We start from the raw sequence: 14,997 nt of genomic DNA, 5'->3' as shown, positions 1-14,997 counted from the left end.
CATCATTTTTCATCAACATATTGCATGTGTCATAGTTATAAAAGTTTGGACATATGAGCCTATATGATATTTATTTTTCAAAAGTTTCAGAAGACTTTTTATTAAATAATACCATTTATCGTTTATTTTTTTAATGCTAATTTTTAATTCCAAAAAAATTTATAAGATAATACAATTTATTGCGATAAATTTTTTTGAAATTTTGCTGTTGATATACTTTTATTTTTAGTTGATAGCTTATAGAGAAGAGTCATTTCTGCTTCTAAAATTAGATTTTGAAGTTAAAGAATTGTCAAAATATATCATTATTAATTAAACAAAACAATAAGTAAATACATAATTTTTTTCTTGTTTCTATATTAATTTTATCATATTATTAAGAAATAAATACTATTAATATCACAACTAATTTAATAAAGAATTATACTATATAATCAGTAAAATTTATCATTTTTACACGCTAATAAAGATATTTTTGTACTAAATTTTAATTCCTAAACATTTTATCTTAAATTTTAATAGTATAAAAATAAAATATTGACTCAAAGTATTGGCTAATATTGATAAAAAAGTATTAACTCCCTAACATTTCTCTTTTAATAAAATCTTATTACATTGAGAATAAAATTTCTCTAAATAAAATGAAAATATCAATTTGGAGTTATTGGCTACGTAGTTATATCCAACGGCTGCTATATATTTCCAACGAATTCATGATTATTATAGTTACAAGTTTAGCAAAAAATGTAGTGTTTGGATTTAGATATTGTTACTGCACCTAAATATAGTGCAAAATCCATGTAACATACCATGAACAGAACACAAATGTTTCGTTCAATGGCTTCATTTCTTCTTTCACCTTTCTGTTGTTTCCTACATACCTCTTCTCTCTTTCTCTCTACACATAATTATACGTATACGTATACGTATGGGAAGGCACCGAACCACGAACTCACAAGCATTTGATTTTCACCTTTTCTCTTTCTCTAATAAGATGCCAAAATCAAAATCTAAATCCATCAAAGAAATGAGCAAGGCCTACAAATCCCTTGTATCCAAAAAGCACCACGACAAGAAAGAAGATGAGGTATAATAAATAATATAATCTAAGCCTTTATCAAGTTTTGGAATCATCTATTATATGATTTATTGAGATAAATAATCTTGATTTTTGTTAATTATATATTTGCAGGGGATAACAGCACACCAAAGATTTGTGGAGAATGATGATAAAAAAAGAGTGGATGAAGATATTTGGAGTCCAAAATTTTTGTCAAGGGTAGCAAGCAGAAGATCCAAGACACCAACACCACAAACAAAGTCCCTCTTTAGAATTGGAAGCCGGCGTTGCACCACGCCAACGCCGACCTCCCTATCAAGAAGTTCTAGCCCCAGCAAGAACATCAATGATAACGATGATAATAATAATAATAACAATAATAATAGTAGTAGTAGTGGTAATAATAATAATAATAATGTGTTACCAGAAATTAGTTCAAATCCTCTAAAGAGGATCTTGAGCAGAAGAGGAACCACATCAGGTCCATTGTTAAGGAGCAATAGCAAATTAGAAATATCAGGGCCAGAGTTGATATACCATGCAGGATCTCATCGTCATGGTGCTTCTTCTATAATCAATGATATGGGAATGTGGATTCCTGGGGATTCTGAAAATGTTCCTGAAGTGTCGGTGTCAAGCAATCTGAGCCGTAGATTGACAACACCTATCTTATTTTCACAGACAACAGTTAGAAGGAAACCACCAGAAGTTGAGAAGATCATAGAGTGCACACTTGAGGACTTGTGCTTTGGATGCACCAAAAAGATTAAAGTTACCAGAGATGTTATCAAACATCCCGGGTATGTTTTTTCTTAAAGTGAAAGCTTGGGTTAAATTGATAGTTGAGAGCTGTCTATCAAATCATCTAACGGTTCTCAACTATCAACTTCATATGAAATTAATTGCACCTAAATTTTCACCTTTTCTTAATCTATCATGTCATCATCTTACACTTAGCATTTAATTTTAAGTTGTGTTATATGTACTTATTCGAATGAGATGTGCGATTTGCATAGAGACATAATGAGTATACAAAATATTTCTCTTCGAAAATTAGAAGAATATTACTTACTAACTAATTTTGCAACAGGGTAATGGTCCAAGAGATTGAGATTTTAAAGATTGAAGTGAAGCCGGGATGGAGAAAAGGAACAAAGATAAAATTTGAGGGAAAGGGTGATGAGAAACCTGGATACCTCCCTGCTGATATAGTGTTCATAATTGAAGAAAAGAAACACAATTTGTTTAGAAGAGAAGGCAATAATGACTTGGAAATATGTATTGAGATTCCTCTAGTAGATGCACTCACAGGGTGCTCTTTACCAATTCCTGTATTAGGAGGGGAGAAGTTGACTTTGTCATTTGAGAATACTGTTGTATATCCTGGATATGTGAAGGTTATTGAAGGTCATGGCATGCCAACCCTTAAAAACGATGGGAAAAGAGGTGACCTCCATGTCAAGTTTTTAGTTGACTTCCCCAAAGAATTGAGTGATGAACAACGGCAAGAAGCTTTTAGAATCTTAGAAAATTGTTGCTAATGATGATCATAGTTGTACATTTGTATATTTTGTATGCAGATATGAATGCATTTGCTATCAGTTAAAGACACAAATTTTCTGGTAATGATAGATATACAATTCATGCACAATGTTGGCATTGGATTATTTCTCCATAAGAAATAGCTGATAATTACATATATTTGTGTATATAATACCTATAACCAGTTAACCACTGTTTTGAGTATCTTACTAAACTTTTCTGTAAATTTCATTTTATTCTGCATTCAGCTCCTAAAATAAAAAAGTTGGTAAAATAAATAAAAAAATCTAATTATTCTTGAATGAAAATGATAATTAATTTTTATTTTATGATTTTACAAATTTTTCTTATTTTAGAGAATCTTTTTCCTCCTACTTTATAAGTTTTTTTTATCTTTTTTGGGGGAACAATTCCATCAACCTATAGCTTATTAGCTTTGACGAAGACAGAATAGACATCAAACCTTCAATATTTATGAAAGAAAAAAAAAAGCTATAAAGAATATACATACATTATATACACATTTTTTTTCGTTAGTTTTATTTTCATTTGGACCAAAGAAAGAGAGAAAGTTCAGTCACCTATATGATATGCCGTACAATATTCCTATATTAACAAGTACTTATGATCAAAATCTAATGTTCTACCACTATCTGTCATTATCCTGATTCTCACGGTTTTCATCGTGAGGAGTTTCAGCAAAAACTTGTCCTTGGTCTCTAACATCTCTGAACATTGAAAAAAACGAGTTGAGACCCTCAGATGAAGCACCTCCTAAGATCCATAACAACATAGAACTGAATGAATTCATGGAACCGGGGTTCGGACCACCTTCTGCTTGTCGAATGTCAGCTTGCCCAGGAATCTGCACGGGGTTGGCTACGCTGTCTTGATTGTTTTCTGGTCGTCCTGGAGGCTCAGCAACTCCTGCACTGTTCTGAGACGCCGATGGATCAAACCCCGGCCTGAACCCTGCCCCTGAATTTGAATCTGTGTTAGTTACTCCTTGGTTTCTTGTGTTCAATCTTGTGATGTGCAAGGTTGACGCAAGAATAGTAGATGAGGTAATGTGAAAGTCTTGTTGATGTGACCGTCGATTTTGCATGAATCTTTGCAATGCCGGTACCTAATAAACATAGTATGAGTTACACTTCAATTACGGAAATATGACAAACAATTAAATGTACAGAGAAATTTTTAAAACTTTTATTGAGATCTGAGAGTTATATTTCTTCTCCTAATAATAAAAAGAATTTCTTTTGATCACTTGTAAATTACAAAACTCAGTTGGCCCTTATTTCCTATCCCCTTCTTCAGGTTTTAGGACCTCATTTAAGATTAAACATGTCAATGATACCATTACCATGATAAGTGAAGAACCTAAGGAGTGTCCAATCTCCAATGCCTCAATGACACTGGGCCCTTTACTCAGGACTTGTAAAGTTGTAACACGCAACCTTTATCATTTCTTACCTCAACGATTCCAAAAGTACAGGATAAGATGTTGCATAAAAGCTGCTGTAGTAGATAGAGCCAAATATGAAAAACCTGGAATTTTTTTAAAAAAATTATTTCCAGATAATATTAATTAAATTGCACCGAGAAAAATAAAGCATTACGAACATTACCATATGAATAAGAGAAGAAATATATGTGAAAGACCAGAAAATACAGCAAAAAGAAGCGAGGGAAGAACTTCATTGAAATTGGCGTTCGGACACTGCATGTAAGATATCAAAACCATATCAGAAGTCAGCCAACACTTGCTTAATCACACTTATGTTTAAGAAAAGTGCAACAGACAGGACTATTCGTCATTTCAACAATTGCATAAGGACAATTGTCATAAGGATTCAATTAATTAATGAAACTTCATATGAACACCAGTCAAAAGAATCTATAATTATGGCCAATATATTTATTAAACAAAAGTAGTGTTACTTAAGCGGTAGCTCCTTATTACAATTCCCTATTTGGCCAAGAAGATTCAGACTAGGCCTCAAAAGGAAACTATCCAATATAGTCAAAAGCAAAAATCAAAACAGTGAATGTCTAAACCCAAGACCATACGAGTTCCAGAGAGAGAGAGAGAGATACCTAATGAGAGTAAAGAGTTCGCACAACCAGACAAGAATCAAGACCATGAAAGCAAGCAGCTGGTCGTCATAAAACTCAAAGAGAAAGAACAGAATACCAATCATAATCTGAAGAAATAACCCAAAAAAAAACAAAAGAAAACTATCAGCATGGCTAAGACTAAAATGAAATTGCACAACTGAGCATTCAGACAAATATTGTTTATCAGTTAAAATGAGTGCTTACAGGAACAAAAACCAGTGATTCAATTACATGTACAAAGATCAACTGAAATGTCGGAAGGCGATGCCGAGCATGGTGTTGAAGCTGCACTGCAAAGAGCCAAAGACTAGAAGATGTCAAAAGGGAGTCTCTTCCAATGTGCACAACACCATGAACTACTATGACATATTAGATAATGCCAAAGCTCAAATGAAGCTGTTCTTATGGTTAGCACACTTAATCCAGAAAACATAGTTGACAAAACACCTTCTGAATAAACATCCCAATTGCAAGGTGATAGCAGTCTTGTACAATCCTGATTGCCTCACATTTTAGGTGAATTTAGAAAAGCAAGTATCAATGGGAGAAATGGCTGAATAACAAGATAGATGAATACATGCAGGTGTCACAAAACTAATTTGCCACAATGAAAATAAATAATGCCTACCTGTAAACTTCAGCATACGAGTCTGTGTTTCTCTCAATGTAAATGATACAGACATTGTGGTAGTAAAAAATACAAACAAGGACATCATAAGCACACCGCATTTTGTTACTAGGTAGTCTGCATCGACAAAAATGATTTATAAGTTACAAGCCAACAGCAAACAGTAGTTAATTAATTGTAAACTGAAAAAGGTAGAGGATTTCTAGATGTAGTCTTTGTTTTTGGTGGGTGGTGTGCGTGTGTTTTTTTTGGGGGGGGGGGGTGGATTCCAGCCAATTGATTATGGTCTTTTGAAGAGACTGCACATTCTACTCTAGAAGATTTTTAAGACTTTTTTGCCCCAATACTCGAATAGAGACCTAAGGTATTAATGGTAATCACTTATTGTCAAATCATTTAAAGTATAACAAATATTGGCCCATTGAAATCTGAAATCTAGAGTTGAATATGAATTTCATGCCAAGTTCCTCTACGACCTACAGGATATCAGTAGGCAAATAGAAGATATCCATTAGTTAAAGTAGAGACTGCAAAATACAACATTTCTAAACAAGAGGTTCTCAACAAAGTAAATAGCAGAGTAAATCAACAAACCTCCAAACCTAGCTGGGCCTTCTGGAGGTTCTTGTGCATAGCTAAGGTTATAGAATTCTTTTGTTTGGTAGTTATACAGATAACCTGTGATTAAGTTCCAAAAATATTCAAGAAATAATTAAATGCTTATGGTTCAAGAAAAATGTGGGTGACAGATACTTGAGGTTAATGGAAAATTTTGTCAATTAGTTTATCCAGAGAGCAGACAGTTTACCTTGGCCAGGAGAACTTAATAAACTGTTGATCAAAATTGTATCATATCCAACAAATCTGTTTATGAGTAGTTGCTGCCACCTAGTAATGAGAAAGAAATTCAATATAAAATATAAAAATAAGATCAAGTCTGAGCAGCACATATAAATAACACTGTATCTCATCATGATGCTGGGAAAAAAAAATTCCCTATTAGCAGTAGGGTTTACAACTCTCAGTAGTACAACCACATGAAAGTAAGGAGTTAAGAATGAAAATAATGTATCCTTTCTTGACCCAACCCAACCCTGATAGCCATGTTAATGTCTTTACCTATTTCCAAAGCATGAGTGCCAAGCTGATATGCTAACATTGACAGTTCGTACATTATGACGGAACTTTGCACTTTCAGGTAACAAGAAATAACCCTGAAGAACAGAATAACATCACATGACAAACAATAATGATGTGCAGTCTATACGTAGCTTCAACAAACTACAGAACCCACCCATAGATATCAAAACCATGTACTATCTAGCAGAAAGTTCATAGTAAAACTCAACGTTAAGAACAATTATAATATACCTTTTCCGTAGTGTACAAATATGTAGGTTCAGATTTGCTCGCCTTTGTAAGCCATTGCACTGAAATTGAAAACACAACATACTGAAAAAAAAAATAACATGATGGAATGCGACTGAAAAAGAACAGAAAGGGAGAAAATCATAAATTCAGTAATTTAGGACATCTCCTAATGCAAAGGCTCAAAGATTCAATATCTAATTCATATTCCACCTGTTATGTATTTAATCCAATAACAGTAAAATTTGGAAAAATCTTGTGTTTTTTTTTGTAAGTCTTGCTAATGCAACTAGAGTTTGGAATGAACCCATCTATATCATATGCACAAAGCAACCATTAATAACATGTAAATTTGACCAAGTGAAGAAAATTATAAGCATGAAAGCTATCTGCATCTAGGTTAACCTGTTGGATTTGTTTTTGTTAAATTATTTAAATAACATTTAACCATTTCTCTACCTTTTTTGAGAATAAAAACATTCATTGAAAACCCACTTGTTTTTTTGGGCGGTGTGGGGAGGAGACGTCCACACACATAGAAAACTCGCAAATCACATGATTTTTGGAGAACGAAAATGAAAACCCTAACAATACAGGACGTGGATTCCCTAATAAGTGTTTGAAACTGCCTTTTTCTCTGCATTTTAGTCTCAAATAAAGTGTAAAAAATTGGAATTACCTGCATTACTGTTAAACTTCTCCAAATGAAGGATATGCATCCATTTGGGAATATCAAGATTTAGGCGTATACCAGCAATATCCTGCACTTGAGAATTTGAAGTTAAGCAAAGATTTGAATGAAGTCTATCATTTTCTCTATATAAAAAATCATGGCTAGGAATACTTCAGCTTACCCACAGCTTCTGGAAATTTCTAATTATCTGCACTGTGTGTCTCCAAATAAAGGAGATCCGCCTGTACCATTTTCTGCCAAAATGTGTAATAGCGGCTTTTAGGGTCTCTTTGGCTGATAAAGTAAAACTATTTCTATGCTCCTCTTTATCATTTTTTATGACAGTTTCTTCAATCACTGGCCTAGAATTTTGGCTACTTGTAGAGGTTTCAGCTTGATGAGTATCTGTCTTCCAAAACCTAAACACCAATTTTCCCCTCCTAGCACCTGAACCAATCCAATTCCACCAAAACTTTGAAGCCAAAAATGTCAATTCATCTCCATTGACATTAGCAACCTCTATTTTATCTTTTGCAACATCCGTTCCAGCAGAATCTATTTTGCTTGATTCAGAATCAACATGTGACCAAAAGCCAGCACTGGTTATCTACAATGATTATTTAAAAGTGTGTCATACATGCAGCAAGATAGCAAAAAGAACATAGATTATATCACAAATATTGTTATGAAACCACTTGTCCCAAAAGCTTATGTTGATAAATAGTTCTATATCTATAAAAAATTAGCTAAACCTTAAAGTAGGCGATTGGAGCTATACAAAGAAAGTGGGAACTAAATACAAGAAAAAGAAGAGTTATTGATAAATAAAAATCTTTAGGAGATAATTAAAGTAAGATATGAGACATTATCAATTTCACAAAGTTTGGTTCGTAGAGAAAAACTGCTAAAAGTAGATATTTGAATATGCATTATGAGAATTGGAAAAAATATATATACCTTAATCAGAATTAGTTGGGCTTCTGTTGTGTCGACTCCAGATAGCTCACTTGAACAACCGGGCTTCACAAAGAGGAAGAAGTATATACTTATAAGAAACCATAAATAAATAATTTTAAAAAAATGAATTTGATCTAACTCAAGCAATTAACTATGGAGGGAAAAAAAAAAAGAAAAAACTGGAACCACCTTGATTCTTGGGTAACCAAACACTATAACCCCGGGCATATATGGCTTTATGACCTCAATGGTTAAATGTCAAGAATAATAATGCAACGTAATTTGGACATGTAAAATGTGGGAAGACAAATGCAACCCCAAGAATGAATAGCTCAATGCTGAAGAAATCTCATGAACAATGACGAAAATGAGACAAGCAGCAAGTTTAGAGAAGTAAGAGAAAGACAAAGAAATATAAGAGTCAGATGATACTAGAGGTTTGAAATGGTATTCAACACAAGTGATTGCTTGGCACTTCACTAATCCAACTCTCGGTGTAAGAAACATCATACCAAATTTTCTCAGTGCTATTGTCTATTATAAGTATTTAATCGTAGTTCCAATATTGAGTTTTAAGGGGGATTCTATAATGAACTTATTATTACACCAATCACCACTTTGTGCTTGTTTTAAATTATGCATGCTTCAAAGGTGGTTTACAAAATTGAGCTCAATAGTGGCTTGACGGATTTGGCAAGTTTTGACTTAAAGTAGATTGCCAATGCACCGAGGAAAGTTAATTCTACACAAAATAAATGCTACCAAGTCACCCTCCTCTGATTCTGTCTGTTCTTAGGTCACTCCCACACTTACTAAAACATGGATGGGCTGGGAACAAGAAGCTGCGCTTGATTTCCCCAACCACAGTCACATTTTTTATTAGATATCGGATTATATCCATGTAAAAGTGAAAATGTGCCTCTTCAGCTCCTACTTATCTATTGTTAGCTGATATTATACAGGTTCTCTCAAGCATAGGTATAACGTAACAAACCAACAAGCAATGGTGCACCACAGGCTTTGCTGGGATTTCAGCTATGACTAGAAAGTGCACACAAATTCAGATATGCATTTATGTTTAGAGAGATTTAAAATTCTACCCACTGAACTTTAGCATTTAGAGTCATGATCATCTAGCAGATAAGCATAGTTCATTACTCCAAACACAGATTTTCTTGTTTCACTTCCGAGATTCTATCATTTAATTTGATGCATATTCAAACAGACATTGAAAATCCATCAGAAATCAACTGAGTTTCAGGCATAACAGAAAAATCTAATCGGAACAAAACATCAAATTCTAACAAGCCCTAACGATAAAGTTAAAAGGGGAAGAAGGAAAAGAAAAGATATAGACCTGCTGAACGTAATTGGCGTGCATAACAACGAGAATACAGAACAAGGTGATGGCAATAACAAGATACATATACTCTAAAGCAACTCTGAGTTTTGGGGTCAACATCTGCGAAAACCTCTCCTGCACGCGTATGAAGGTCTGCTCTGGATCCATCTCTTGCAATGAAAAACAACAAGATTTTCCCGAGAAACAGTGATGGAAAAAATCCAAGTTTCCGAAGTTCTGAAGATTGGTTTCGCTTTATTTATACGATCATCACGTTTTCAACGAAGAGTGCGATTACAGTTAATTAATTTACAAACACAAGCAAAATAAATACTTTTTCAAATTAATTAATTAATTAAGTAACATTTTTTCTTTCTCTTTTTCCCTCATCAGTTATGTACTGCCACTCTGCTGTCCCGGTATTTTAAGTAATATAATTAAAAAATAATATAATATAATTATTTATATTATTTAATATTTAATAGTTGAAGGCAAATTGACAAAATCATTATAATTTTAAAATAATAAATTTTTGCTTATAATTATAAGTTTTAAAATATTATTCATGTTTATCTTTATCTTTCAACTAGCATTGTACGATAAGTTTGTTTAAATTTTATAAGATATTATTGTTATCTCGAGACCTCTATAAAAGGAGGAGCTCACCCTAGTTGTAATCAAATTTTAAGGAACATTGCAATATATCCATTTTTACTATCTCACAAAATGTTCTAAATCTCTCTTCTCTTTCTGAAAATTTAACTAGTGTTATTTTTTTCTTCCTTATCCAATGTCATTAAATATGCTCTTCAGAGGATCCTATCACCAGAATATGGCACGGATAGAATCCACAGAAATTTCTCATAATGGAAAAAGGACTCAATATTATAATATCAAGTTGTGCTCGAATCCTTTAATTTCACTCGATGCAATGTTTAAAAGAGTGACAGGGATAAGCATCCAAAGGTATTATAGTATCGATCTCTTAGAGTACTGGAGATCCACCCCTGTGGTATCAAAGCCTCAGGTTTATAAGAAGAAGAAGAAGGTATTACTAGTTAAAGCAAGTAAGAGAGAATTACTAAATATGAACCCTTCATCGTCTCTAAGTTCTTCTGAACTCATCCATCATTCTACTTCTTTAAGTATAGAGCGCTTACCCTCTAGTCTAAAAAAAATCCTTGCCAATAAAATTGATCAAATAGTAGAATTTACCTATGTTTCAGAAGACTCCCGACCCCTAACCACTGAATACCCACTCATTAGCCCCTATTCTTTCTACCAAAGACAAAAGAAATCAACCCTCACCTCCATCCGCCATCTTATTACTAGAAACCCTTTGCCTCCACCAAAAGAAGTCATCCAGTCTTCCCATTTACAACAGTGTGGTTTAAAAGCTACTACTGCTGAACAATACATAACCCTAGAAATCGCATAAGAACTCATCCAAAATTATCAAGACTAAGGCTACACTCACTTACATCTGTGAGCAGTTAGGCTTATTCTAACTCTTCATGAAAGAAGATCCCTTTTGATGACAGCTAAAGTTGCTCTTTTGGATTCCACTTTCAAGGAATACCAACATGCCTTGATTGAAGCATTAGTTACTACACTCTCGAATGGGAGTGTCATCCTTACTATAACTCCTAATTTTACCATGAGATTATCGGACCCAACGATATTTCAAAGACTAAAAATCCAAATAAAGCTAGTTGGGGTAATTCAAGACTCTAATGCTGAACAGGCCATCCTGCATCACCAAGTCCTCTACAGAGTTCAAGATCATGCTCTTGATCTCAATCTCCCAAATACTACAGGAGAAGCATTATTTATGTTCACAGATAATGCCAGAGGACCAGCTATCGTAAACATTCCAGGAATGATCACCACTGAAGAAATTTCTTCTATCATTCTATTGGAATGGATTGCTGATTATGAAAAGACTTTCCCAAAGGAACAGGTTGATATTCATACTACAGCACCTCCAACTATTACCCACAATAGTGATGGAATGGTGATTACTATTTTTCAGAAACCAGGAGTAATCAAGCAAATTATTCTGCGAAGACCATCCTTTAGGAGGATTAATATGATCTCTCTTGTTCGGGTGCAAACAATTCATGATGAAGATGATCCACCTATACATTTCTATGAAAATGAAAAACCTGTTTATGTTTCTCATATAAATGGTCACTTCATTTAGGATGTTGATCCCTCCATGTGTGATTCTGATTGTGACTGTGCTAACCAATGGAATGACACTGATAATGAAGATTATGATAAGTGGCGGAAGAACAAGAAAAAGAAGAGATCACAGCAAGTCCCTTACTCATATAAGAGACCTAAACCCCCTGATGATATAGATGTGGCACCGATGTTCAGGAAGAAAAGGTTGTCCCAAAAAAGTTCTACAGATTATCTTTATCAGTCAGTCAAAATAATTCCATGCATTGCAACCCTCAAACCTTATGAGAAAGAATTTTCACCTTTAATGACCAGACTGGTGAAAAGAAAATCACTAGAAGACCTTATGTAATTCCTCAGGGAATTACTCCACATGGACATCAAGCAACAACTCCTCAAGAGGACGTCCTTAATTGGCACACAGATAATGCAGTCAGTTAAAATAAAGTATTGCTCCGAATAGACCACACTCTTGATGCTCTTGTAGAAAAAACTGAAGGTCTTTCAGCACAACTAGGTTATGTGATAGAACAAGTTGCTGAACTCAAAAACCAACTCTCTACACAGGTTTTTTAACTTGACCAAGAACTCAAAACCTATATTGACAATAGGTACTTTGGGCCAGAGTTCCACTGGAAAAATAGAGAACTGGATCAAGTTAAGGCCCAACTTTGCTAGATTGAGATGGACAAAGACAAAACAGCTATACCTCAGGCATTGGCTATAGACCCATTATCCATGTATCCTAAACCATATCCATCATATTCACCTGTCTTATTTCCCTCAACATATTCACCACCTAAAACCTTAGATTATGAATCCATCTTCAAATCCACTTATTATTTAGCCAGACAAGCAAACACCAAAAGAGATGTCTCTCCTCAAGGGCGACGTTACTCTTCTCAGCCACAACCACCTCAGTCACAGCTAACTCTCCATTCCAGACCTTGTCCTCCCTGGAAGCCAGCCAAATTTTCAGAGAAGATACACCCTTTAATACCCCTTCAAAAGACAAGGGTATCAAAGAAGGGTCACCTGCCACAGGCCGAACAATTAACACCCTTACTCTGGATAATCAATCACACAGTGAAGAAATCACTGATGAATCTAATGAAGAAACGGCTGAATGGTCCGAAAAAGACTATGAAGCAGACCTTTCAATGATAGGCATGGTCAACCCTGTAAAAGAAGAAGAGGAAGAGATAACTTCTGAAAGGGATGAATCATCAGCTTTAGTTAACCCTCCACAGACAGGATCTTCTGAAGTAAAAACTTCTAACAAATAGTTTACCTTTGATGATATCCCACCATCAAGATACAGAAAAAAAGGTTAAATGAATTTGGTGCTTGAGTTGAAACTACCATGACAAATCCAAATATTTCAAGCAGACAAGTCCTTGCGGATTTCATAAATCAAATGACTGGCAATCTCCGAAAATGGGTTAACAATCTTTCTGAATATGAAAGACTCAAGCTCATTAATAGTACTTTTTCCCAACTTTTGGGGATACTACACCAAGAATTCTTGGGAGACATTACAATCATCCAAAAAAGAAATTTCTAAGAGTATTTTGAAATGAAGTGCTGCTCACTCAATAGAAAGGATTTGGAAAAACATTACAAGAGGATGGCTGCTAAATATTATCCTCTTGAAGGAAATAATAATCCACCACTCAAACAAGTTTTCATGGCATCCCTGCCAGATGAACTTCAGCCAGAATTACAACGGGTGATGATGACTCTTTGCAAAGAAGTAACTACCACCACCATTAGAGAAATATATCAGCTGGTTCTAGCTGCTCTAGATAAACTGTGTGAACAACAACAGATGTTCAAACAGCTCGATCAAAATTCAAGTAAACTTAAAGGGGCATGCAGTAAGTCCTACTTGAAGATCAAATGCAAAGAACCTGGCATATGTGAACGTAAACCAAAAAAGAAGATACATTGGCAGCAGCAGTCTAGAACATTCTAACAGAAGACATTCAGAAAGGATAGAAGAAAGCAAAGATCTTACTGCTATTTCAAAGAAGAAAATCCCATACCAAAAAATCAAACAAATGCTTCATTTGCGAAAAACAGGGTCATTTTGCTAAATCATGTCCCAATAAGACAAAGAAGAAAATAAAAATGTTTCAATCTTTAATGGATGCAACCTCCATAGAAGTGAAGAGGATCTTGAATCAGTACTTAAAGAATAAGAATGGAAAGATGGTGAGACTCAATATGTTTTGCAAGATTCTGGCTCAGAGGAGAGCAGTTTAGAGGAAGACATCCCACCAAACAGGTTAATTTTTACCATAACTCCCATCGCTTCCATCACCACAAGAATTCCTAAAGGATCAAACATCCCAAAAGAAAAACTTGGATATTTTGAATCCTTAAGAATAAAGTAGATTAATGGTACTCCCCGACCTCATTTTGATTTGAAGATTAAGACGTCCATTTATTACAAACCACTAAGAACTGTTACGTTAATGGATACTGAATCTTGTGCCACTGTCCTAAAACCACATGTCTTACCAAAAGAAATGTGTGAATCTTTTCATAAGAGATTTGCGACAGCTAACAGTGAAGTCTTCACCATCAATCTCATTTCCAAAAATTCTATTGGACTAGAAATATTTTCTAGTCAGACCACTTGGTTCAGGGTACTAGGAAGTTACCTCCCAGACAAAGATGTCCTGTTTAGATTTGATGCCTTTTTTCGAACCCATGGACTACACATTAAACTCATTGGCCTAAGCTACAAAGGGCAATACTTGCCTTATACAAGAATACAAAGCATCCTTGAAATACAAGAAGCTCCTTAATGCTTGTTGTGACAGTCATGATCAATTCAACCATTTGACACCTTTGTGAAAAATTCAGATTTTTATGTACGCCTTTCTTTCAAAAAGAATGAGGACGTCAACCCAACAAAGGCCACGCACTCAGGAATGAATCCTGAAGATCCCAAATTAGCAGGAGCTAAATGTGCAGCTCTCCTTGTTCAAGGACTCATTGAGCTAACCAATTTTAACTGGATGTGTCAAGTCTTTCATGTTGAAAAAAGGGAGAGCCAAATAGAGAAAAAAAGAGGCTTGTTATTGACTATAAGTCACTCAATATCTTTTTGCAAAATG

At 34.5% G+C, this 14,997-nt stretch overlaps 2 protein-coding genes across 2 annotated transcripts; one reads left to right on the top strand and one right to left on the bottom strand.

Annotated features, from left to right (window-relative positions):
- Positions 1 to 725: 725 nt before the first annotated feature.
- Positions 726 to 2,733, top strand: LOC112718150 (uncharacterized). Its single transcript, XM_025770043.3, has 3 exons — positions 726 to 1,087; positions 1,193 to 1,860; positions 2,151 to 2,733. Exons 1-3 carry the CDS (start codon positions 929 to 931, stop codon positions 2,599 to 2,601), a joined length of 1,278 nt encoding a protein of 425 aa, XP_025625828.1. The 5' UTR covers positions 726 to 928; the 3' UTR covers positions 2,602 to 2,733.
- Positions 2,734 to 3,055: 322 nt separating this feature from the next.
- Positions 3,056 to 10,085, bottom strand: LOC112714970 (membralin-like protein At1g60995). Its single transcript, XM_025766676.3, is given in 14 exon segments — positions 3,056 to 3,728; positions 4,053 to 4,150; positions 4,231 to 4,322; positions 4,700 to 4,806; positions 4,925 to 5,010; positions 5,349 to 5,465; positions 5,943 to 6,026; positions 6,157 to 6,236; positions 6,468 to 6,562; positions 6,720 to 6,778; positions 7,396 to 7,477; positions 7,571 to 7,996; positions 8,347 to 8,409; positions 9,704 to 10,085. Coding segments are annotated over 14 exon segments (2,019 nt in total). The 5' UTR covers positions 9,857 to 10,085; the 3' UTR covers positions 3,056 to 3,251.
- Between the last annotated feature and the right edge of the window lie 4,912 nt (positions 10,086 to 14,997).

This window comes from Arachis hypogaea, chromosome 10, assembly GCF_003086295.3.
Source record: "Arachis hypogaea cultivar Tifrunner chromosome 10, arahy.Tifrunner.gnm2.J5K5, whole genome shotgun sequence".
NCBI classification, from domain to species: Eukaryota; Viridiplantae; Streptophyta; class Magnoliopsida; order Fabales; family Fabaceae; genus Arachis; species Arachis hypogaea.
Note: the sequence above shows the minus strand (reverse complement) of the source record. Positions and strands in the feature narration are given on the sequence as shown.